This window comes from Oenanthe melanoleuca, chromosome 5, assembly GCF_029582105.1.
Source record: "Oenanthe melanoleuca isolate GR-GAL-2019-014 chromosome 5, OMel1.0, whole genome shotgun sequence".
Taxonomy (NCBI): Eukaryota; Metazoa; Chordata; class Aves; order Passeriformes; family Muscicapidae; genus Oenanthe; species Oenanthe melanoleuca.
The window spans coordinates 6,536,210-6,562,125 of NC_079339.1; the positions used below are offsets into that span (position 1 = coordinate 6,536,210).

Here is a 25,916-nt window from a genome sequence, read left to right on the forward strand (position 1 = left end):
CCTGCCGCATCGCGGCCCGGCGGCGGCGCGGCTGGAGTTCCGTTGGTGGTGCCGATGGAGGCCAGTGCTGAGGCGGAGCCCCTGCTGCCGCCGCGGCGCTGGCGGGCGGACCGGGGGCTGTGGCGGGAGCGCGGCGGTGCCCGCTCGGCCGCCGAGGACGGTGAGTGCCCGGGGCGGGCGGTGCCCGGGACTCCGGAGCTCTCGTCTTTTCTGCGGAGCTGGGGCGCTCCTGGGAGCGGGAGGATCGGGAGGGGCAGGAAGCCTATCGGGCTGCCGAGGGGCTCGACGGGGCTCGGCCGCCCTGCCCCGGCTGCTCCCGGCAGCTCCAGCGGTGAAGCTCTTACGGAGCCGCTAGCGCTGGGCTCAGGTGCGAGCCTTGCACTGCTGCTTCAGTCCTAGGCTTTAGTTCCTTATGTAATTTTAGGGTTTTCCTCTAAAGTGCTGACAAGTTTTTCTCGAACCCGGTGACTGTCGTAGGTCTGATATCTCAATTCACCCTTCGGAGACCTCAGGTTCTCTCTTTTCAGATTGTCGAATCACGTAAGGGAACCTTCACTTTTTGTTGCTCTTTTGTGCAGAAGTGCAGCGGGGTCTAGGATGGATCTTGTGTGCCCAAACAGATCAGTGCTGTAATCATCCCTTGTGACTTAGTGTCACTTGCTGTGACTAAGAGTTGCAGAATAAGTTGGATATCCATGGTAGAATGCATGGAGAAATTGCTGAAGTAAACATTTTTGGCTAATTTCGCTGTTTTATTTTTATACTATGAATAGTCACTTAGATTCCGCCCTTCCAAAATCCTTGGTGTCAACACTAGTGGCTTGCTGTGTGCTTCAAGTAACTAAAGCTTCTGTTGTCCTTGCAATCCTTTTAGCTAATGGTTCCTTTTAGCAACTTTTATCTCACTAGTGTGAGATATCATGAAAAAAATAATGTCTTTACTGCGTGAGCCTGGCTTGTCTCCTTCTTATGCTGAGATCTTTCTTGTGTCGTGGTTCATATCAGAATCAATACAAAACTCCTGCTGCTGATGCTCAGGTAAAGGGTGACATTTAAAAAACGTTTGCAGTCTTTGTAGGAAATGGATGCTACTGAATCATGTGGGACATAAAATTGTCTGTGACTCTGATCAATGGTCTTTCTGGCATTGCTTGGTGTCCGGAGGAGGGCATTGTGCTACTGCGGAGACTGGCTCCTTCCTGTTGTATCCCGGGGGTTGTGATTGCCATCTCCTCAGTGGAGATGGTATGAAGTGCTCCTTGGGACTCTTCCCCTCTGTAGGAAGGTTACACTAGCGTGTGTTTTTCATATCTTAAGTCTCCCTCAGTTTATCTCTTTTTATATATCTCTCTCTTCCCTCCCCCCCCTTCCTTATTTTGACCTTAACTGCCTTTATTTCTCTTTTTGGCTTAATTGCCGGTCCGGTTTAAGTTCCTGCAAGGTCTTACTTCAAGTAAACACAAGGGGCTGTCCTTTATTTTTTATGTGTCTATCTTTACACACACTTTTTAGTAAAGGATTTTGAAAAGTGGCGTAGTAACTACTTTAGTGATATTTTATTTCAATTTGTGTTCTTTCACCCCTTGCTGTCCCTTGAGCTCTGAGATGTTTGGTATGGTAATAGTAACTCTCAGAGCTAATTTAAAAAGCACTTAATTATTTCTCATGTGGCTGGAGATTCCTGTTGGTTTTGGAGGAACAAGATTGCTCTAAACCACAGTATCTTTATTAACAAAAATAAAAATTGCTATAATAGTAGTGCCTGATTTTTCTGGCTTCACTTTGCTCTGTCAAGTACACACTGTCAAAGAACAATTTGAATCTCCATTATTTTGCCTGTTAGGACTTGTCTCTGTGTAGTTTTGTGATACTTAACTACCACTGTAATTTGGCTACTTAAACCTAAAAGAGAACCTTCTAACTAAACACAGAAAGATGCAAGATGTGTTTGATAATATTATTACTTATTTAATGTAATGCACAGTGTTTCTGACAGAGCAAATGTGGCAGGAACTCTCCTTTTTTGTGTATGTACAGTGCCCTTTGTCATGAGAACCATGACTGTGCACCTTCTGTTAACTGATAAGCTGTTTTATCCAAAGTTTGTTTATCCAAAATACAGCAAGTGATTCTTAATTCCTTTTGACTTCATAGGTGCTGGAGCTGACAATGACCTTTATATAAACCGAGCCATAGTATTTATTGAAGATGCAATACAAGTAAGTAAAAAGTAAAAATTATTTTGTTAGCTGTTATGCTTCCCACGCTGGATGTTTGTAACACATTCTGCCAGTTTTTAACATTTTCTGTGTTCAGTGTTCATAAACCACCATCTCAATTCACAAAATCAGAATTCCAAAATCCTGTGATATGTGAGTCTCGGTGAACTTCTGCCTAAGAGAAGTATATTTTTCCCCACAATGAAGTAATCTCTTTAAGGGTTTCAGAAGACATGGTTTGGGGAGTGATTTTCATGGTGGTTTTTTGTTTGTTTATTTGTTTGGGTTGGTTTGATTGTGGGTGTTTTGATAGTGACTAACCTACTGCTAAAAGAAATTATTTGACCAACCCTGTAATTTGCCTCTCAGTCTGACTGCTTGCACATCTTAAGAGCTGGTAAAAGCTTAAGACTGGTCTTAAGTGTGAAGCTGGAAAGCATGTGAAAGCATGTTTTGTTCAAAGACCTAGGCTGAGATCCCTTCTATTCAGAATTAATTTGTTTGCATCTTATAGCCTGTTGGAAGAGCAAGACAAAAGAAGGTCTATGAGGGGAATGAATGTTGGAGAGTGGAATTAAGTGGGTGGACCATTTTGGGGAGTACATAGAATAGTCATTGAATTATTACAAATGCTGTTTTTTGAAATTATGACAGTGCTTGCTTCAGATGGCTAGCACACAGTTTAATTATCTGAGCAGCTGTGTGGTCTTTAGATAGCAGAACTTCTTTGAAATCTTTCCCTTTTCACACATGTAGGATACCTTTGTGGTCATGGGTGACTTGATATTTTAATAATATGTACTAATTTGGTTTGCTTTGTTCACTTCATCTTTGACTTTGAGACAGACTGAATGTAATGTTTGAGTTAGCATTTTTGCTTCCTGCCTTCAGTATCGATCTATAAATCACCGTGTGGACTCCAAATCCCTGTGGCTTTATCGGTGGTACTATTCCAGGACTTGCCAGTGGTAAGAACTTGGTTATTCTTGTTGCTATTGTTGTTAAGGAGTTAGTCTTTCTGAAAAACTACTCTTCATCTTTCTTGCTTGTTAGATAATTAGATAATTGTGTTTTTATCTTTATACGAACTTACTGTGGGAAGCAAGGGGATCGTCCACATGTGAGCATGATAGAAATGGAAAGCAGCAAATCTTATGGAAATGTGATGACGTAGATGGCTCTTGGGAACAGCCACAGGACTGTTGCATGAGTGGACTAATTAGCATGATTTACAGGATTGTGCCTTAAGAGTTTTCAAAGTGTCTATTTCTAAACATGTTGGATACCAGCAAGATTGCTTGCTGCTTTTAGTTTCAAAAGGACACCACTTCAGGTTATTTGGTGGTCAGCTATTGCATCTCCAGTGCAGGCAACAACATGCTAGTCAACTGCTGCCTTGTGGTCTAACCCATTTGAGTGAAATATGGTATCATAAAGCTTGATTTACTTCAAAGAAAATTGCTTTACTTAAAGTATTTTCTAATTATTTTGACTCATTTTGTGGCTGGTTTTTGGGGTTTGTTTTGAGGTGGGTTTTTTTTTATGGTTTTTTATGGTTTTGTTGTTTTTATTTTTAATTTCATCTCTATCCAAACAGGATTTTGAGCTTAACCATTACTGTAATCTTGGCTTTGGCTTTCATTGAAGAGCCTTCCTCACTCACCGTCACGTCGGACGTGCGGTACCGCCTTCCTGCCTGGAATCCTCCCTGTGGCCTCACGGAGAGCATTGAGTTGCTCTGCTTTCTTGTATTCGTGATTGATGTATCTGTGAAGGTGAGCATCTCCTTTGTCTGGTATTGAATGAAACAGTAGATGTGTGGTAGAATTTTTCAAATCTTGTGTTTGCAGGATGAAATCGCCTTGCTTTATTAGAGCCTCATTTCAGGAAAAATTAGCAAGTTCATATTTATTAAATTAAGACATTTATTCCTCCTTTTTTAACCTAATTTTCCTAATTGTGTGAATTATTGCTAAGAGTGCAAGTGTTTTGACTTATCTGCTTGTATTAGGCTATAAAATCAGGGTTTATTATAAATATGTGTCAGTTCATTTACACAAAATAAAAATTGTCAGAAACTGACCTTTCTTGGAATACTTACTTCTGGAAAATCCCTTTTTAAGTTTATTAAGTGGAGAATTTTCTTGCATTCAAACGATTTCTCTTGCCTGGCCTATGTGCACCTCTCATATGTGTACCTTTTACTGACCTTTGTTTAGTTCTTGTATAAAAAAATCTCTCAACAATGTATTTTTGTTTGGATTTTGGAGAGCTTTTTAAGAGCACTAATATAAAATTGCAAATACGTGGAAAAAATTGGTGATGACTTATTAGGGTTTTGGATTTTATTTAAAGTTGCTCTTTTTTTCCCTCTTGTCCAGAGCTACTTAATCGGATGGAAAGAATTTTGGAAAAATAAGTGGCTAATAGCATATATACTGACATTAATTGTTTCCCTTGCTGACTGGATTGTGTCACTGAGTTTTTTCTGCAAAGAGGTAAGAACAGCTTTACTTTGGTCTTTGATAGCTGGATAATGCACTGAAACACAGAAAAAGTTTGGTGTACTGTAGCTTAGCAAAGAATTCTGTTTGATTCTTAATGTAAATTCTATGTTTGTTGGTAAAATTAAATAGCACTCATTGCTTTGTCAGCAGTCGAAGAGTTCAGGGAAAATTTCTTGCCTGGCACCAGTTAAGTCATGCAGTTGGAGAATTATGTACTTAACTTGACTGAATATCAAAGCCTCTGTAGTGAAGTGGAAGAAAAAGATAATATGTAGTTTGACAGCTGCTTTCTAACCTGAAGCTGTGCTGTGTTCAGAACAGTTGCTTTATTAAAAACAGTTGTGTCCTGAGAGGAACATAAGATTTGGAAATGGTTCTAGAAGTGCCCTCTTTGATGTAATGCTGCACTCTCCCAGTTGGTTTTGTTTGCCACAGATTTACATTAAATTAGTTCTTGTGCACTTGCAATCCTTGTTAAGAATATACTAATGTGGTAAAAATGCTGGGAAGTGAATGAGAGAGACATGATCTTAAAATGTAAAATCTTGAGGTGTCATAGAGGACAGGTTTGAACAGGAGCCTCCCAACACAAAACAGTGGCAGAAGGAGCAGTTGTACTACTCGGATGGGTGAACAAGAGAATAGAAATAAAGAAAGTGATTTTTATTTAGCAGTTTTTTGCTGCTAAGTGTGGCCCATGGAAAACTGCAGGATGCTGAAATACTTGAAGTAGCAAATAAGTCACAGGAATAACTTGAAGGGTTTGCAAATGGCTTGACTGCAAGAATCAAAAAGATTATTTGTTGTAGTGTCGAAATTATCAAGGCAATAATGGCTTAAGTCTTGTCAGAGAGAGAAGTTGCTAAGTAATAAGCAGGCCCTTCAGTTATAACACAAACAGTCTGAAATTTGAAATTAAGCACTTATTTTTAGAATATGTATTTGTTTTTATTGAAAGTAGCTCTCTATTAATCCCTTTCTTGAGATGGACCGTGGTGCAAAATGCAAAAATGCCATCTCTTGCCAGATTGTTATGTCTACTGAGCAATAAGGTTAGATTATTTCTAATTAGTGGCCTGATGAGACTATTGAAATGTCAGTGTGTGTTTTTAAAGCAATCTCTCCTCATTTTAATGAGGCATGGAATGTTTTTTTATGTTTTACAAGCTCAGAGGAGCAGAACTCACTTCTTTTTCTGTTCCACTGTTGGCTTTGTCTATGTGTGTGTCAAGTGCTTTTTGACAAACTTGCATTCAAAGTATTTGTGCTGCCAGTCTTGAAGGAACTTAGTGTCTGATCCTTTGTTTTTTGTAGAATGTGAGAATAAGAAGAATCATTCGCCCATTCTTTCTCCTCCAGAATTCTTCTATGATGAAGAAAACGTTAAAAAGTATCAACAGCACATTGCCTGAAATGGCGAGGTGGGTTATAGCACAGAAAACATCCTTTCACAGGGTGATTATTAGCAGGCAGGTCGTTATCCTTTGTGCTCTGATGTGGGGCATATGAGTAGCTTCCTTCTGGATCAGGTAGCTAAGTGCTCAGTGAAATCAGGTGACAGAGGATGAAGGTTGTGGTAGCTTTTTGATTCCCCTTAGTCTGTACAAGATCTCTAGACTTTGATATGACTGTATATGTGAGGTAGATTTTTTAATGCTAGTCGAGTGGGAGGTTGGTTTTAATTCTGCTTTTCTAAGTTCTTTTGTTAGCGAAGAACTAGGCGCATAAGTGTGATTTTTATTTTGGATCAAAACTCACATCTCCTCCTGCTACCTCTATGTAGCTTCTTTAAAACACCCTTGGTTTTCTTTATGTAGTATAATTTTGCATTTTTAGCAGAGGATATTAAGAATAAGATAACATTACTATTAATACTTTGATGTTTTTTCTTTCCAACAGTGTTGTTCTACTTCTGGCTGTTCATCTGTCCCTCTTCACCATGTTTGCCATGCTGCTCTTTGCTCGAACAAAGGTAATCAATTTTATTGCTGCTTTGGTAGATCTGGGTGTCTTTTTTCTGTACTTGCACAGCTGCTTCTTGTCTAGTTTTATAGTCAAACTAGTGAAACTCATTTTCCCTGAAAAAGGTCACGTTGTCAGACGTGCTGAGAACAGTTTGAAGTCCATTTGGAGAGCTCTAACGTGTGTGTAGTGTTCATGTATACGGGAGACTTCCTTATACATTTACTCAGTCGGATCCCTTGAGTTACTTTCTCTGCTTTTGTTGAAACCCTCTGTGCTGTTCTGTCTCCAAAGCTCTTGTCACTTTTTCATTTATATTATCACTTATTTTTTTCTCTTTCTTATCTAGCTTTTTGCTAACTTTAATTTCTTCTTTGTTTTCTCACCTTTCAATACTGGTATCCCTGGCCATGCCCTGGTAGGTTTTTGCTTGTACTAGTTTTGGTTTCTGATCCATTTGGGTTTTCCTCTTATTTTTCTCTTCCTGCTTCTGAAAGCAAAATTGAAAATTTGTGGTTAAAATAATTTTTGTGTTCTAGTAATCTTGGTATGTTCCTTCTCTTCTAGACTTCCTGTATCTTAATTTATTACGCTCAGATTATTTGGGGTTTTTTAAATTCTTACTTTTTAAGGCCTTCCATAAATATGTTTCTAGGAACCCAAAAATTTCTTGCAGTGATTTTGGTCCTGTCCTTAATCTCAGTTTTGCAACTTCATTTCTACTGTAATTTGCACTTGAGCCAGCTTCTCATCTTCCTTATGATCAGCAAATAGCCTGAATTCCCATGTTATAGAATCTTTGGAATTAGAAGCAGAGGTCTGTCTTCCCACTGTTAGTTGCCTTCTGGCAACTTGTATTATCTCTGTCACATCTAATTTCAGCTATGAGATTCCTCAGCAGATGTATCTAAATTGTGACCTAAGCCAGTCACTTTTGTGTACATTGAGGTAAAAAATAACAAATTAGAGCGTGGACCTTCCTATTTTGGTGTGCTGCTCTAACATCCATACAAAACTAATTTTATCTAACACGGAAAAATACTGCAGGCAAGTTCTAAAAGCAGGTTTATTAATGAAATCCTTGACTGTGCATTTTTGCATTGATTTCTATATGTCCTCTAGGGTTACATATTCCAGTCTTTGCAGCAGATTCAAGAGCTGTTTGTCCTGTGATGCCTGTCTCGTGTTTGTGTTGTTTGTACTCTGCATCTTCTTTTATCTGTCTCTTCTTGACCTCAGGGAAAAAAAATATGTGAAGGATCCAAGATCAGCCTCCCAGTGTGGTTTTGATGAAGGTTCTGATTCCTATAATGTCAGTTTGTGACATGATTGTTCTTCCTGAGTCTGAGGTGCTAACTGGACATAACTTCCATGTGGAGCTTCCTGTTCTTCGTTGTGTTTTTTTAATTGCTGTTAATTGGTGATGTGATTGCTCTGTACTCACACACATTCTCTTAATTTTTATGTTTGGCTTTTGCTTTTTCCATGAGGTAGATTTGATTACTTGTGTAAGAAATTGATTATTGAGTGACGTTAATTAAAAAAAAAATCAATTTCCGGCCCCCCCCCCTCCCCCCCCACTTCCTTGGTAAGAGTGATTCCTTGGTATTTCTCTTAACAATTAACACATCTTTGCCTAGGATAACCAGCAGGATAAGGAGTGGATGGTGTATTTCCGGAATTTGCCGGATTCCCTGACGTCACTGCTGGTCCTGCTGACTACTGCAAATAATCCTGATGGTGAGCAGTCTTTCAGAAATAACTCTTGTCTTTCCTTTTGAAGAACAACAGAGTAAGATTGCTCTGTTCAGGCTACCTTAACCATTCTTTCAGCTGATGGTTCTTAGTACAGCCAGAGGAAGGTTGTGTAATGGTTTTTCAGGCCTTTAGTAATTTGATTCTTGTCTTTCTGAGGTGTAATTATGTGCCAGTCTAAAGTACAGCTGTATGAGAGCTTTTACCCATTGCCAAAAGTTCATAGAGATCTCTACTCTGCATCTCAAGCATTAAAATATTGTTTCCTATTTTTGTTAAATTTGATACAGTGATGATACCTGCATATTCTAAGAATAGAGCATATTCAATCTTCTTTATCCTCTTCACTGTATTAGGTAAGTTACCTCTTCAGAAATGTAATGCACTTCAACTTTGACACTTGTGTACAGTGTTTTATTTTTCTAGGGAAGTTTAATAATCAATTTGTCTTTTTTTGTGATTCTTCCAGTTATTGCATAGTGTCTGTGAGATCATTCTCATGGAAGGTTCTTATGGTTTGGAGATTTTTGGTAACATGTCACAGGGGAATGTATGCATTACAGTATATTCAAATATTAAAAACATTTTGGAAATCAAGCGCAAGAAAGCTAACCCTCTAAGTTTTACATCTGATTTACTGCATACATTGAAACTTCTTTGAGAAACAGTTATTTTTCAGTAAATTCTACTGCCTCTTTTTCTCCAATAGGCAACTTGTTTTTGATGAATTTGCTTACAGCAATAATATACAACCAGTTTCGAGGGTACCTTCTGGTGAGTAAAGCATTCCTAAATTCTGTGTTTTTCCATAACCTTGAACCTTTGAAGAATTAAGTTTCATCTGTGTATTAAAGGAGCCCTCCCACTCTGGTTGCAGATGCAGTTTTAAGGTTCTAAAAGTTCTTTGATGCACATACTTTTCTCTTTATATGCTGTTGCAGCTTGATCCCTTCATGTGACAAAATGACCTGCTTACGTATTTCCAAGTATACTGTGAATCTGCAATTTTGACTATTATGGGGAAAAAAAAGAAGCTGTTGTATGACTGAACAAGTGTCTGAGTAACTTGAATTTGGTCTGTGTGAAGGAAATCTGCTGTGCTGTTTAAATAGCTGTTGTTGCAGATCATAGAATATTAAGGGGTTTGGAAGGGACCTTAGAGATCATTCAGTCCCAACCCCCCTGCCATGGGCAGGGATGCCTCCCACTAGACCATGCCTTACCCAGACTGGCCCAGTAACTTCTCTGGTAGAATTCCAGAGAGAAAGTGCAGTTGGTTGGATAATAAGCCCAAGGCAATAATATTACTCAGAAGGAATGGCCCCTACCCTCTTGTGGCAGAGGAGTGTGTAAGAAAGGATTTTTGGTAGTCCTTTTGTCCTTTGTTTCATCCCTTCTTTCTCAATTTTCTTCTTATTTACATGATGGCATGACATAATCTGACAACTAATAAAGTAACTGAGCTTGAAAGTGATTACTGTAATTAAAAAAAGCATGAAAAACCATTGCTCTGGATTTGCACTTTTAGGCAAGAAGCTGGAGTAGTAGTAACTCTTCTCTCTGCACACTAGTGTGAATTTCTGTGAATGCTTGAGCTTTGCTATTGCCAGTGTCTCTGGAAGAGGTGTATGCCATGTCCTCCAGAATTGAAAATAAACAACAATGCAGGTGCTTACTTGAATTCCAGGGACTTGTTGGCTTACTTGCTTCCTTCCTCTTGTACAAGGAGCTCTTGGAGGGAGTAAGGCCTAGGGCAGTCTCCTGTTCTGATCTCTAATCACAAATCTGGGATGTGTGCCCAAAGATCAGTATATTATCTGGCCACAGGACACAGTAGTGCCTGAAGTGTGAGTAAATTGTTTCCTCTGTGGTGTTTTTACTGCTCAGAAATCAGTTCAGTCCTCCCTCTTCAGGAGGCGGCTGGGAATCCGGGCTGCATTTGAGGTGCTGTCTTCCCTGAAAGAGACTCCTGCTAGTGCACAACAGTAAGTGAAGGATCTTTGCTAAATTATCTAGCAAAAAAAAGAAACAAGAAAAAAAGAGTAGATTTTTGGTCATCTTGTTTGGGTTTAATATATTTACTGAGGATCCATTCTTGAAAATGGCAGTTTGTTGCTCATCTCATTTATTTATTTTTTCTGTAACTGAATGTTCATAACACACTGTTTGTGACTGTTGCGGAGTCTGTTTCCTTTTTTCCTATTTTTAGTTTTATTTGCTTTTCAAAACAAGAGGGAATCAAGAACACATTTGGAACAGCTCATTTTGCCATCTATAAAGTTATCTGTAGCAGGGCCCATTCTGTTTTCTTTTAAATAGATCCTGTGTGTGTGTTGGGGCCTTACTACAGGTGCTGCAGAAAGTTGAGATGGATTCTCACTGCAAGCAGGCCATCATGAGAGTAAGAACTGGATTTTCCTAGGCTTTATCTTGATGACTATCAATCCTGACTGGCAAGTCCAGAGATCTGCCCTCTGTTGTAGCATTCTTTGGATCATAACAGAATAGTGGCGCACTACTACATGGGACTAAAAATTTAAGTTAGTCAAGAAAGCATGTGATCCCAGAGAGGAAAACCAGAAAAGGCCAGACATGTCCTCCAGTCACTTGGCAGTTCTGTGGTAGAGTAATATTGAACCTTATTCAAACAGCTTGAATTACATCTTTATTCCTGCATTTCCAAGGTAATCTGAGGGGTTTTGGCAAACTTTGCAGATGTTCCTATTGCAGATGTTAATCTGAATGTTTCTCTTTCATGTGAAGTCACTCAAAATGTGCTCCTGTGACCAGCTGTCAGCTGCCCAGTTCCAGAAGCTCTTTGAGGAACTAGACAAAGATGCTGTTAAGCAAGTAAGTATGTGATCATCATTTATAAAGCATCAGAAGTTGTCTGGTCTTGTGCAAAAATAAGCAAGAGTACTCTAGTATAAAGTGTATAAACAAACTTTGCAATATGTGAACACAAGATGTGATCGCATGGCATTGGTTTTTAAGCTTTTTGTGAGCTGCTTTTATGGCCACAAACAAAATTGCTCTGGGGGCTTTTACATTAGTTTGGGATTGCTAGGTGGTGTTAAATGTACAAAATGCATCTTTGTTTATTCTGTCAGCATTTTAAAGTGTGTTGGTTCAGGCAAAATACCTCAAAGTCTTTTTTCTCCAACCCCTGAATGAAGAACAAAATGTGGATTCTCTCAGTGTTCAGGTAAAGATGGGTAGAAAGCAGTTTTCTCCACTTGGAGAAAGAAAATAGAAAACACAAAACTATCTGAGGGTTAGAAAATGTTCTGAATTAAATGTTGGGAAATGGAGAAGTGATGTATATGAATAGAAGTTTGGTGTTTAGTTTATCTGCTTGGGGCACTGGAGAGAGGTTGGATTTATCTCTTCTTTGACATTACCTTGTTTTGTGCCATAATCAGGAATGGTGTCTTGCTGCTAATAGCCACAGCTGGAAAACATTTTCCAGATGAAATGAAAATTAGCCTATGGCCCTGAAGTTTTGCTTTGAAGATGTCTGAGGTTTTTTAAATCTGAGATGGGATGTGTTTTAGAAATGATTTTATTATTTTTTAAATGGTTATGCTTTGTGTATTGGCAAATCTTCTGTATTCTTTTCAGCACCCTCCCAGTCCAGAGTACCAGTCTCATTTTATGCAGAAAATGCAGTTTGCCTTTGGCCATCCCTACTTTGGCTACTTGGGGAATGTGGTAGCTCTGGCAAACATTATTTCTATTTGTGTAAGTAAAGGTTTTTTTTGTTGTGGGGCAGTGGTTTTCTTTCTTTTTCTTTTTGTGATTGTTTTTTCTCTGCTACAGATTTAATTTCTGCTTTTGTTCTTCAATTTTTCTTTAAATGACTATGTTCTCTAGCAGTTGGATTTTTGGCATGCTTTAGTCATGCAAAGTGTTACATGGGAATACTTGCACTTAAAAGCATACTTTGAGCTGCTTGAAAAGGCCTATGGAAAGCATGTAAGACTGTTTGTGTGCTTAAAAATCTGTTTAATGAAGCAATAAAGCAAGATTCATAAAATATTTTTTGTTTAAGGTGCTTTTGGTGATGGATGCAGATAAGCAGCTGTCTGAAAGAGATGACTTCTTCCTGGGGGTATGATTCAACAATATTCCATGCAGTTATTGCTGTTCCCTGAGATGTCAGGAATTCTAATGGTTGTTTTTCTTTTGGGGAGTGAAGGCTATCAACTGCTTCTTCATCCTATACTATCTGCTGGAAATGTTGCTGAAAATCTTAGCAATGGGCTTGAAAAGATACTTGTCTTACCCAAGTAATAGATTTGATGGACTTCTGACTGTAATTTTGCTGGTAAGTGCTTTGTTAGCTTGCACATTCTTGGGTCTGTTGGCTAGAGAGGTGAGGGAACTAGAAGAGCTGGTGGGATTACTTTTTTTCCAACACTGATCTGCTGAGGTCAGCAACATGAGCCAGTATCATGGGATTGTGTGGCTGGAAAGTTTACATGGTGGTACATGGTTCTCTTAGGTTGTGAAGATAGGCATATTTAAATCCATGGAAAAGGTGCTTTTCCTGATAAGAAGCCTTTTATTTGGAAAAATTAAGCTCTTGGAATAATTGCATGAGGCATTCTGTTTCATAGTTTGCTCTTTAAATTAAAAAAACCCATCAGATTATTGTAATATGTATTTGGTCAAAGCCTGACGCCCCTGTGGCAGATGAGGTCAAATTCATGGTTAATGATATTTACTGTATATCCTTTTATGAGTCACTGTTGGATGCTCTATGTACATTTGGTTAGTTTGGGGAATTACTAGGCAAATATGACAATTCAGAACTTTAAAGTCAGTCAAATTAGTGGCTTAAAACTCTTTAAAATGTTTCCTGTCAAGAAGCTTACATAATTTCTGGAACTCAGAATTATAAAGTAAAGTTTTGACTTTTTTTTTTTTTTTTTTTTTTTTTTTTTTTTTTTTTTTTTTTTTTTTTTTTCCCTCTTTCCTAACTGAAGATTCTGGAGATTGCAACTTTTGCTGTGTATGGATTTCCTCATCCTGGCTGGTGAGTAACCTCTGTGACGTGCTGTCCTCTGCTCAGTGGTTGGGATGGGTCAGGGGAACACACATGTTCCTGCATACGCATGTCATGATGCTGTGATTATCAGTCCAGTATTTAATTTGATAGAATTTTGCATCCTTGTAGTCATTAGAGGCCATGCAAGATTGATAAGTGAGAGAATTTTTATTTTTTCTTAGTGTTTGAGTTCTGTGTAGCTCTTCTGAGGAGGATGCATTTGTTTTAATTGTAATCTGATTTGAAACAATTTATTGGCAGGTCTGTGCTTACCAGGGCTGCAGGAGTGGGTATTTGGTACAGCATACCCAACTTAATATGTTTCAGTATCAAATTGTCCATAAATCTGATTATATGAACTCCCAAACAGCTGATAAAACCTCTTCAACCCTGTATGTAGATTGGAGGCTGAGGTGTTTTTCATGCTATAAAATGTAATAAGAAAATTCCCATGGGACTACACTATTTGTCTATATTGTAATAGCAGTTGAATTTTGATTTTCTTAAGTTAACAGCTTTTGGATAACTATCCTGATTTCCTTTTTGTTGTAAAAAACATAAAAATCATTGCTTCATCTTAAAATTTGAAAACTATTTCCACAAGAATGGAGGAAAGCAAAGGAACTCTGCAAGTTTTCCTGAATGTTCACCTGTGGTTCATAACACAGGTTATGTCTTGTGCTTTGTGTCTTCATGCAATCTCACACTTAAGACTCGGGCACTCCCTGATCTTTCAGAATATTTGTTATGTTGCCATAAAGAAGTTCTCCTAATTTACAGTAGAATCTCTGAAGAGAGTTAGACAAGTCAGACCTTACAGTTTTAGAAGGCTTTATATTTGAATACTACTTATATTCCTGTCACCCAGAAGTGATGGTTGCCACAAGAGTAATTGCTACAGACTAATGATGTTAATTATTAATGTTATCATTATGTTTGAGTTTGATTGTGGCCTTTGATTCTTAAATGTAGGCAATTGTTTGCTCTATCATCTTGGAGCACCAGTAATTCTTGTTAGGCCTTTGCGTCAGTCACTACAAACAGATAACCACCACAAGTCACTCTTGAGTCCTAATGTGTGCTGCTGTCACATCTACAGACCAAGCAACCACCACATTCAGGGCAGGACAATGATGTTGCTGTTATCTAGAATATGCCTTCTATGCAGTGTTACCTTAAATAATTTCTTTCATTATTGGAGATTAATGTACTGGAGGTGCAAATTATGATTTTAGCATCAGTGTTACTGAGGGCCTTTGTCATTAGCAGCTTTAGATCCCTACCACCTTTCTAGCCAGAAGCATTCAGGATGCTCATGTAAAAGCTAAAATTTGGGGCTGGGTTTTGAAGTGTCACATTTCCCATGGAATGTAAACATGTAAAGCAGAAGGTTGACAAGACAGTCCTTTAACCTAGGGCTGGTTTCAAAGCCCTTTTTTAGCGAGGCATACCCTGAAGGATTAATGCCCATCTTTGTGCAAGTTCCTGAAGTATCTCCCTCCAGCAGTCCTGTTTATTCACTTTATATTCAGAAAGGACCGTCTTGGGTGCCTCCTCCCCAGCAGAAGTGCAAACATGCACTTCAAAGGGCTCTCTATACATATTTAAGAGCCCAGACTAAAGGGATTCCTTCCTTCATCAGTTATTTGTTTACTGTAGCTGAGACTTCTGCTAAATAAATCAATGTATTTACAATTACCTGTAGCCCAGTGGATTTAACTGTGTCTTCCTGTCATGGACTGGTCCTCTGATGTGTTCCTTTCTTCTGCCTTTCCCAGGAGACCTGAGTTCATGGGCCTGTTATCCCTGTGGGATATGGTGCGGCTGGTGAACATGTTAATTGTGTTCAGGTTCCTGCGGATTATCCCGAGCATGAAGGTGATTGCTTTTTGTTGGTCAAGCTACAGATTTTGTTAGAGCCTTTCAGAATAATGTGTAGGTTGCAATTCTCTTGCACATGAGTGGAATAGCTCAGATCTAACTGTCCTGACTTTTACACAGCCCCTCACAAAATCACTGTCTCTTGAGCTGTTTTCTCTGGTGAGGGAGCAGGCAAGTTCTCTTAATGTGATTCTTTGTCCTTTTAGTAAAAAATGATATGGATTTGTACGTATGATGAGTATTACACGTACAAAATTCTGCTCTGTTTTAGTTCATGGCTTTGGTTGTTACTACACTGCTGGATCTGGTGAAAAACTTAAGAGCCTTTGCAGGAATCCTTTTGGTAAGTCATGATGCAAGATTGTAATTTCTTTTGTTATAATATAATAAGAGTATGTCACCAAGAAACTTAACAAGGTTCTTGTACAATCACCATGAGCAGTAACATTTCATCTTAACCAGACAGTTCTTCTCCAGTGCATGTCTTGGAAAGCCACAATAAACTGCTGGTTTGTGATGGCCAGCACACAGTGGCAGTGCCTCCTTTAGCAGGAGAATCTTTAAAAGATGGATTAAAGCTTCCCTTGAGTGTTTGCCATAGCTTGGGTAGTGTGGATTCAAATAAAAATTCATCCATGCTAAAAGTAGACCAGTTTTCCTTATTCTGGTATGCTTATATTAAATTAAATAGCAAAACAACTTTAAAATTGTTTTTGGTTGAGAAGTACTTGAGATGGCATGTTTGGACATGATTTTTTTAAGAGACTATGCCATCCTGTTTTAGGTGTGTCTGTGTAGAACATGGACTCAACAAACGTGATTGAAGGGTGGATCACAATGTGTGATGTCCATTGCATAAATTCTCCCTACTCTTGAGTTTTGGATTTGCAACCATGTCTTCCTGGTAGGGCAAAGAAGTCTCTGGGTAGATTTGGTGTGAGGTTAAGACCTCCCGTGCTCTAGGCACAAACTTCGTCGGGTAATCTCTAAATAAGTGTCCTGGTTTAGAGGACAGGTGTCTGGCGATAAAGGCAGAAGTTTTCCTTTGAAAATAGAGACTTTAATTCCACTCCCCCCAAGTATTGTAAATGTTTGAATCAAGGACTCTGAGGCAGGGATAAGGGGGTAGGAATAACAGCTCTTTTACTAATATATCTAACTGTACAAGCAGAAACAACAGCAGTTGTTAAAATTACCAACAAAACAGAACAGATAACTCAGTTCCAGTCCTTTCTCAAGCTGCAGGCACACTCTCTCTCTCTCGGCACTCGGTCCTGTTGCTGCAGGCGGGGCAAAGCCTGGCAGCTGCAGAGAGCAGGCGGGAGCGGAGGCGGGAGGGGGCAGCAGTGCCCACGCTGTTCTCTGGTGGGAGCGGGCTGGAGAGGGAAGCTCCTCGCTCACCGTTTGTGTCCAGATGATTAACTGTGTCTGCAGAGGCAGGAGGCTGGAACGGGGAAGATGCAGGGCAAGTGGCTGGAGATGGGGGGCCCTCCTGCGAGCTCGCCGGAAACATGAGTAGCCCCTCCGGAAACACAAGTAGCCCCTCCTGAAGCCCAGCTCCCACCTACCCCTTTGTCTAGAGTCTAACCCGGCAAGCTCCATTGGCATGATAATGGGAAAAATTCTTTAAATTGACACAGTAATAGAAAAACACTCAACCCCCAAAAATAAGCAAAGCAGCTAATAGTTAAAAAGGTTATTTATTACAAAGCACATCTTATTACAAAGCACATCAGTTTCAACAGGCAATAGCGAAAAGCAATGGCAAAGCAGCTAGCAAAGCAATAAGCGAATGGCTAGAAGCCCTGGCAAAAGCCAATGGCTAAAAGCAAGTGGCTAAAAGCAACAACTCTCCCCAATACATACTCTTATATAGGATTTTTCCAACAAGCTAAGATGCAAACTCGGACCACCACTCCTTAACCTATTAGAATTCTAGTTTCTTAACACGCCAGGTTACGTATAAACTATGCATACAATCTATCTTGTTCTATCTGTATCTATCTGAAGCAATATTCTTCCTATAGCTCTATTATGTCCAAGTACTGTCTACAGCTGTGGGCCTGGAGCCTCTTGCTGAAGATATCAGTCTGCTTCAACCTTCACTAGAACTTGCTCTGCTACTCTGGCATTTGGCACCTTTCACTTACCAAAAGCTTTAGAACTCACCCTAAAATTACTGACTTACTTCTACTTAAATGTCTACTTTATGTGTGAGTGGCTTAATATACTTCAATCCGTCCAAAGGCTTTAAATCAATCCTTGCCTCTGATTTCTCCCTGAAGAATTCAGAGAGACCCCTCACTCACTGATGCCAACAATTTGGTTTTGCTATTGTTCATGGGTTTTTGTAGGGTACCTTAATTTGAATGGTTAAAGATCAATGATTTGTTGTTCTAGTCTATATACAATTTAGCCAGAATATCTATTTTTGTCATTAATAATCTCTACTTTTATCTGTAGAAATTAGGCCTTAAATTGGCTTGTGTTGGACTTTGAAATAAAGGTATTGGTTCAGGCAAATCTAAGGTGGTAAAAACATCGTGCTGTACAACTCACACTTCTGAGACAATTCTGCTTCTTGTCTGTGGCACCTAGATATGTGTTTGCCCCTTCCATTAATTTAATATGCTTTTACTTGTGGCTACATGGAAGCTCTCACTGAGCTTCTGCAGTAGTGAAATCTGACTCCATTGCTACCTGATAAAAAATATCTTTTCTAATGTTAGCCAGGAAAACACATGCTGATAAAATAATGTAACTGATCAGCTAATTTCTCAGGAAGTGAGTGTTTTAAATATATCTTTTTTCAAATAATAAAATTAATTTTATTGCCAGGCCAGATATCCTGTCTTCTGGCAGGCTGTGAAATGTCTGCTTCAGTCTTATTCCACTGGTGTTCAAAGTTCATAGGCCAGGGCAGTTCTCTTCTATTCCTTCCAGTCCCATTCTTGGGTTTGTTTTGTAGCAAAACGCAAAAAAATTTTTTTTTTTTTTGTTTGAATAGTCAGCTTGCTTCAAGCTTTCCTGGGATAATGGCTCCTTTTCAGAGAAGTAAACTCTAGATTATTTCTAGAACAATTAATTTTTTTAGGATAAAAATTGCAATATCACCTAGGCAACTGCTAAAGACTGAAAGGTGTCTCTTTTGAAAAGAAGTATGCATTTCTAACAATTAAAAGACAGAAGTTCCCTAATCCTTTGTGTTATTGAAAACTTTATTTTTAGACTAATTAACATTTTTTAAGGAAGTCTCTGATGGAATAGAAAGTACTGACATAGTTTTGTCTTTCAGGTAAGCTTACTAAAAGCTTATTTTCATTGACGTTAGCAGAAAACTCCTTAGATATTTAGGTTGTTCCTTGTAAATGCTTGTACTGAGGTTTGGTTTTAACTCACTATTCTGCAATAGTTACAGTTAAGTATCACCATTCTGAGACACAGAGAAGTAAAACAGATGATAAAATGATTTAATGCATTTTAACAACTAAAAATTAGGTAGAATATTAAAAAGTAAGAGCAAACAGTTGAGAAGTATTTTCACTTTAAAAGCTTCAGGCATTGTTCTTGATGCAATTATGTTAACTGTGGTACTAATATAAATTCCGTGTTAATTGCACTTAGCTTTCTTATTTTTTGACATAAATATTCAAAGCTAATAGTTGGTTGTGTTCCTTCCAGGTGGTTTTCTATGCATTTGCTATAACTGGCATAATGCTATTTAAAGGTGCTGTTGTTCCCTTGGGAAATACCAAGTAAGATTCTAAACATCGCCGCTGAGAAAGAATATGTTTTTCAAAAGCATCTGCAACTTTTTACCTCTGAGCTGTTTGTGGTTGTTTTGTTGGCTTTTTTTTTTTTCTCTCATTCTTGGAGCCACCCTACTTTTAATGTTAAATCTCAAGGCTTCATTATCTGCTACTCCTTCTGTTTCTTCTTGCTGCACTGCAATTGGAGGAATGCTTATCTGTAGCTTGAAATTTTACCCTGCTTTATCTAAAATACATTTTTTGAATTGTTTCCTTTGTTTTCTGCCCGTATGAGATACTCTAACTTTCTTCGAGGGGCTCAGAAGAATTCTAAAGCAGAGTTCACAGGGAGCTGTGTTCACATCAGCCTGTAATCTCTTGCAGTGCTGCCAACACAACACATGATAATAGCACTTTGCAGTGTGGGACCTATGAACAACTGGAGTATTGGCCCAACAACTTCGATGACTTTGCTGTGAGTCTGATTATGGATGAAATCCTTCCTTCTTCCCCTCTCTGCTTGTCTTTCCGCGTCATTTATTGAGGCTTAAATCTGCTGTACAGCCACTTAAATGTTGTTCTACTCCCGTTATTTAGGCAGCAGTGGTGACCCTCTGGGATGTGATGGTGGTGAACAACTGGCAAGTCTTTTTGGATGCATTTTCAAGATACTCAAGTCCGTGAGTAGCTGTAATAATACTGAAGAAGTCCCATATAAATTCAGTTTATAATGTACCTTATAATGTAATCCAGCTTAGAAGTATATGCATAGCACAGTTCCTACCATCTGCTTAGAGGGCTTCTGCTTACCTTTTTTGTTGGACTAATTCAGATACATAAGAAATAAACCTAATGCTTTGGTGTTTTCTCTGTGGGTGAACAATTTTTTGTAGACTTAAAACCTTGAACATACCTTTCATTTGTATTTACTGACTTCATGGGGAATGTTTGAATGAACTGGATAGCACCTGGGTTGAACTGTTCCAGTGACCCTTGGCTGGTTAACCCAAGACAGTTAGTCTGTTTGGCTAATTTAATGAAAAGCAAACATTTTTTATTTTTAATTTTTTGATCCAGACCCCCTTTTTCATTAAGAAAGTAATAGTATTGTATTTCAAGGAAAAAAAGTGATTCCATGGTGCTCTGCTCACTTTCAGGCTGAGGTTATTTACTGCCTCCTTTATGTACTTTCTGTTCATCTGATCTGCAGGTGGGCAAAGGTCTATTTTGTAGCCTGGTGGTTGATCTCCTCTGTCATCTGGATTAATCTCTTCGTAGCTTTACTTCTGGAGGTAAGGAAGTGTGTTTATTTGGTATAAGATCCTGAAAATGGGTTCTAATTTGTGCAGGACATGAAAAGAACCCAGACAAATTTATGGTGGGTTTGTGTGCGTGCTTACTTTACCTTTCTCCTTGCTGCCCTATTCCTGAAGAGCTGAGGAATTGTTTTCTTTTTCCTAGAGAACTGTATTTTTATTTGCAGTTTTGTCATAGAACTGGTTGTGTCTCATTGGGTATGTACAATTTCATTGTATCACTCTCTTTATTATAAATATGAGAAATATTTAAAGTGTTATAAAATTGCTTGTCTCTTATACATTACCATTTAAATTCAGCATTAGTTATTCCAGCTGCAGGCTTTTTGTATTTTAATTTGTCAGCAAACTAAGTGAGCAATTTAAATGTAAAATTTTAATTTTATTTGGTTCTCCTGTGTTTCTTTCCCACCCTAGTTTGAATTACCACCATTGTTCAGTGCCACACTACAGGAGTGGAACTGATTACTTATTTTCAGGAGATCATATTCTTGAGTTTTTCAGAAAAACTGCGGGAGTGCAGTTGCCTTAGCAATGCCGTGAAGAACGTGTTCTGCTAGTTACTCATTGCATACTTTCCTGCAAATCCAAATTTCTGATGGAGAAGGGAATGCTAATCATAACCATCTCCTCCAGGTTCACCATTGTAGACTTCTCTTACTCTCAGCCTGTAGAGGGCACTTTACCCCATCTCAAACCCTATGAGAGTTTCTTTAGGAGACGTTCTTGATATTGCTGACTTTACTGAGAATTAAAATTTACTACCGTAGGAAGAATGGCAAACTTTCAGTCTAGGACATCTTTTACCTGCTTGTTTCGGCACAGCTATGGCCAAAGGTTGCTGTCAGAGCCAAGATGCAGCATTCCATAGCAGAGAGCAGGATGTCACTATTTTTCTCCTTTTTTTTTTTTTTTTTTTTTTTTTTTTTTTCCTGAGCTGTGTGTCTGTTCCCCATGTATTCATTTGTCAGAGTAGCTCAAAATGGAGAAGGGACCATGACAACACCTGGACACATGGACTAGCAGTATGTTTATATGTTGTTGGGTTTTAAAGAGGAAGAAATTCAAATCAGTTGAAGTCTTAAGGGCAGTTCACACAATTGGGGAGGCAGTCCTTGCTAGGAGCTGAAGGCAGCAGGGCTGTCTTCTGCCCTGCTATTCTTTCAGTTTGTGATGGAAAAGTTATTCCATTGCTGAGCAAAAGCCTGAGTGAAGTAGTGACCTGCAGCAAGTGTATAAGCTGATGCCTAAGTAAATCAGTGTTCACCATATAAAAAGAAACCTCACTCGTCTCCCAAACCTTATCTGCAAACACAGTAAGCAAATACAACTTTTTTCTGGTGCCATCAGAAGAAGCCTTTATATTTTTGCTGTTCCTTTTACATTTCAGAACTTTATTCACAAGTGGGACCGTCGCTGCCAGCGAGAGTCTCTTTCAGATATTGAATACCAGCGGACAGTTGAACTCATGTTCAGGTGAGTTGGGCTGGACTTGATAATCAATGTAGTTTTTTTTTCCTTTGTCTGTTTTAAAGAAAGTGTGCTGGCTGCAAGATGTCTTCTGTCTCCTCCCTCTGAAGCAAACCATTTCATCTGTTAGCTTGGAGAAATCCAGCAAGTGCTTTAGTTAGGCCTGCTTAAAGCTGTCTTGGTAGCCTAACCTTTATATGCTTTGTGTTCATAGTAGGATGGGAGATGTTCTGGGGGTGAGGGAAACAGCTGCTGAGGGAAGAAAAAACAAGGGAAAGAAGAAAAGGGATGATGAGGGAAGTCATACATATTCTTGGCTTATTATGAAATTGTGGGTGGTGAGTTAATACTTAATGACTGTGCATTAGTGGAACTTGTGGTGCATGTTGGATATTCAATAGTAGCATTGGGAGCATGTTCTCATTTGGGAGTCTTTTCAGGAAAACAGATCTACTAACCTTCAGTTGTATTGTACTGTGTGCAGGAAATTGCTTCCCTGCTTCTTATGGGAAAACAGCTGCTGGTTTCCATGACATGGATCACTTGCAACTAGATGCATCTTTAGGGATCATCAGCTTATTGTAGTTTTAATTCCTTGTTTCATTCCTGAAACATTACATCTCAGTATGTGCATTGCAAAAACAAATGCTGCAAAGCTGCCTTTGCTGCCCCTAACATTTCATGCTTTTTCTTTGTAGAGATGTTTTAGAAGAGCCTACAGAGGAGCAGTTGATGGAAAAACTACACCAGCATCCACACCTGCAGTTATGTAGGTGACTGGTGGGAAGGACTGATTTATTTAAACCTCTGTTTTCTTGAGGTTGTCAGCTGGAAGAAACTGAATGGATTTTCTGTGAGATGCTGTTAGGAGAGGGGCTTGTAGGACACTATGTAAGGTTTTGCTTGGGCATTCTCTTCAGAAAGTTGGTTTTTTTTTTCAGATTCCTATCTTTTTTTGAAGATTTGAATCTTGCTAACTTGATTTTAGGTTGCAGTTTTAGAAGGAGTATTGAAGCTGTTATTTTTATAGGGTGTTGATATCAGAAGGTTTTATTTACTTTTTTTAATTGGGAAAGTCTGTATAAAATGACAGTGCACTTTAAAACATGAACTTTATAACCACTAAGCCTGCTGCTTTTTTCAGCACAAGAAAATGGAGCTGTCTTTTCTGGCAGGCGAGTGTGGCAAGGGCTGTGCCCTGCAATTCATGAATGGATTTAGGCTGGACCAAAACAAAATCCTTAATCTTCTTGTAGTGAGAGGTGAAACACTATTTTTATTGTAATGTGACACCAGCGTATCTTACCAAATTTTCCGGCGTTAATCACGTTGGAGCACAATCAATTCCAGCTTAGTAACAGGGACTGCCTGCTTTGCACATCCTCTGTTTTTCTTTGCTTTCCACGGGTGGGGGGGGTGGGGGTTTGTGCTGGTTCTGCCATTCAGGTCATTAAGAGCAGTTGGAACCTGGACTGGAGCCATTGCACTCGTTGTTTTCAATGTGGTAAAACTGAGCTCTCTTTCAGAGTCAGTATTCTCATGTTGCTCTTTACTGAATCTCTTCCTTTTACTTTTATCCAAGTCCTGTTGCATACTGTGTTGTATTCTATGAAAAAGCTAGGGGGAACAAACTTCAGCTGGATTGTTGTACCATGATCACTGGAGTCACCCACTTTGATTATCCCATTCAGCCTTTTTTTTCTCCTTCCTCCTTAAAGTGCTCAACAGTTGAAATTTTAATTCGAGCCTGTGGGAGGTGAAGGTGCTCAACCAGTATTGTAGGATCACATTCTTTTATGGCTTAATGACCACATGCTGTGTACCACTAGCTTTCACCTGGGTAAAACTTTCTGGGTAAATAAGTTTCTCAGCAAATCCAAAGAGGAGGATTCACAGTAAGCTGTGTCCATATGCTTTTTTATATCCCTTGGTGTTCCTCTAAAAAGGTGGTTTTGCTTGAATCTCTGTCACATAACTAGTAAACTGCTGTGAAGACTAGAATCTACCACAACTACTGTTTTTATATGTAAAAATGAAACTGCCCTTTGGGGCACTGCCTTCTCATTGAGGCACTTATCACCAAAACTGACATTATTGTGGTCGTCTCTGTATTGACAAAGGCTTGGGGGAAGGAATTGGCTACTATTTATAAGTTCCTTGATTCTTTTTTTAGTTAAACATTTTTCAAATGTGCCAAGCAGTCATCCTCTGTGTCTTTCTTCGTCTTTTTTCACCATTTGCTATTTCTCGCTGTCCTGCGTGAAGGAGAGAAAAATATGATGATGCATTTGAGGTCAAAACCATATTTTTGCATTGTCATCTCACTGTTCAGAAATTAGTTAATGATTCTTGTCTGTTTATTTTCCTTTTTGCTTGTATTTTCTTTGTGCTGTGGAGAAAAATGTTGTAGCTTTCATATGTGTAGAACAAATGTGAGCTAAGTTCTGAGCTACTCCTGCAGTCTTTCTTTGCTTCTGTAATCCGGCCTCTTAAGCCACGCCCTTGTCTGCGTGCAGTCTCTTGTTTCTGTTCCAGATTAAGCCACCCAGTGGTTTACACTGCTTTCAGTGGCATCATCATGTGTATTTTCAGTCACACACTTAAAACACTCGTCATGGCAAGCTGATAAAGGCATCAGTACATGGTCTGTTTTTGAGTTCGTTCTGTACAGTGTGGCTTCATTTCAGGATTGTTTCTGTTCCTTCTAGTGTAATGTATAAACACTCCCACCAGTGTATTGGAACTTATTACACAGCGGTTAAACATTCTTATTTTATCTTTTTACTGAAAAAAAATATTTGTTTTCTACTTCTCTGAATGCCTAAAGTAGCTTTGCCTTGCCAAAAAGAAAGTGTCCGGTTCTTATCAGCCTACAAGTTTGATTATTTTTTTTGGCCTCTTAAGGTTCTTTGGGGTTTTTTGGTTGATTTTTAATATTTTTTTCCTGTTACATTACACTACAATCTACCAAAGAAAAACAAAGTGGTGTGGGATTGCCATAAACATCACAACTGTCTCTATTATGCCATCTTTACATCTGGACAAATGTGGAGAAGGCATTCTGAAATGAATAGTCATTCTTGTTTCACGTTTGTGTAATTGACTGAAATTGTAAGTAGAATTTAATACCAAGTCATGCTACCTTATGTCACTTGAACTGGAAGATGTAAATGGCCACAAATCTTATGCAATAACTGTATAAATCCTGAAAATTAATGTATGACATTAGGTAAAATTTGAGATTTGCATTATTAAAAAAAGTTTTTCCTTCTTAAGCCATGAAAAAAATTGGGATGTGGAAATGTTTCACGTGGTTTGTTTTTGCCTTTCCCTTGCTACTGATTTCTGCAGTGCTGGACATCTCTGTTCCTGTTGTTTTGCCAGTTAAGGGCTTGGGCCCATGGAGGAGCTTACATGCAAGTGGGATATAAATGCTTGGTTTCAAAATGCAGACCTAAAGGATGCTGCTCTGTTATTTTTCAATTCTAGAGGGATATAGCCTCTTCTGTAGGTACTTGGCACACTCAGTTTTTAAGGTGAAACCTCTTTGGAACCGAGCACTGATGGTTTTGAGCAGGTTGATTTTCATTTGTTTCTGTGTCTACAAACCAGGTATTCCTTCATCTCTCTTCCTCAAGAGATCAGTGGATCATAGCGTTTCAACTAGGACAGATTTTGTATGTAATTTAGCGGAGTCCATGGTATTCTTTGGTAGTGTATTCTGGTTTAGAGGATGGTGGGGTTTTATTAAGGACAGAACAAAATAAATTCTGGAACAAGGTGATGTCTCTGACAATGTTTGTTGCAGATAATTGGGTGGAGCATGTGAAAGTCAAAGCAAAGAGAAGAACACCTTTTGTTATTAAATCAGGATCAGATTTTTGTAGCTTCTGGAGGAGGACCTTAGTCACTTAATTAAGGCTAATTTGAGATTCTTAATGTATTTTTTTTCCTTCTTGATTTGCTGTGAATTTTTATTGCTTAAAGATCTAGGAGTGGAGGGAGAG

The 25,916-nt window shown here is 38.8% G+C and overlaps 1 protein-coding gene across 1 annotated transcript; it reads left to right on the plus strand.

Moving 5' to 3' along the window:
- TPCN2 (two pore segment channel 2) lies at positions 1–25,690 on the plus strand. Its single transcript, XM_056493495.1, has 25 exons — positions 1–160; positions 2,155–2,219; positions 3,111–3,187; positions 3,817–3,994; positions 4,601–4,717; positions 6,041–6,147; positions 6,626–6,698; positions 8,329–8,428; positions 8,734–8,799; positions 9,153–9,217; positions 10,331–10,428; positions 10,763–10,844; positions 11,207–11,293; positions 12,065–12,184; positions 12,495–12,554; positions 12,642–12,770; positions 13,432–13,481; positions 15,272–15,371; positions 15,646–15,717; positions 19,056–19,129; positions 19,508–19,598; positions 19,721–19,803; positions 20,334–20,415; positions 21,830–21,915; positions 22,608–25,690. Exons 1-25 carry the CDS (start codon positions 55–57, stop codon positions 22,684–22,686), a joined length of 2,247 nt encoding a protein of 748 aa, XP_056349470.1. The 5' UTR covers positions 1–54; the 3' UTR covers positions 22,687–25,690.
- The last annotated feature ends 226 nt before the right edge of the window (positions 25,691–25,916 follow it).

Coding starts and splice junctions, on each gene's coding strand:
- TPCN2 (XM_056493495.1), top strand. CDS start 55: ATGGAGGCCAGTGCTGAGGCGGAGCCCCTGCTGCCGCCGCGGCGCTGG. Junction 15,372..15,645: donor GGATTATCCCGAGCATGAAG/GTGATTGCTTTT, acceptor GCTCTGTTTTAG/TTCATGGCTTTGGTTGTTAC. Junction 15,718..19,055: donor CCTTTGCAGGAATCCTTTTG/GTAAGTCATGAT, acceptor TGTTCCTTCCAG/GTGGTTTTCTATGCATTTGC.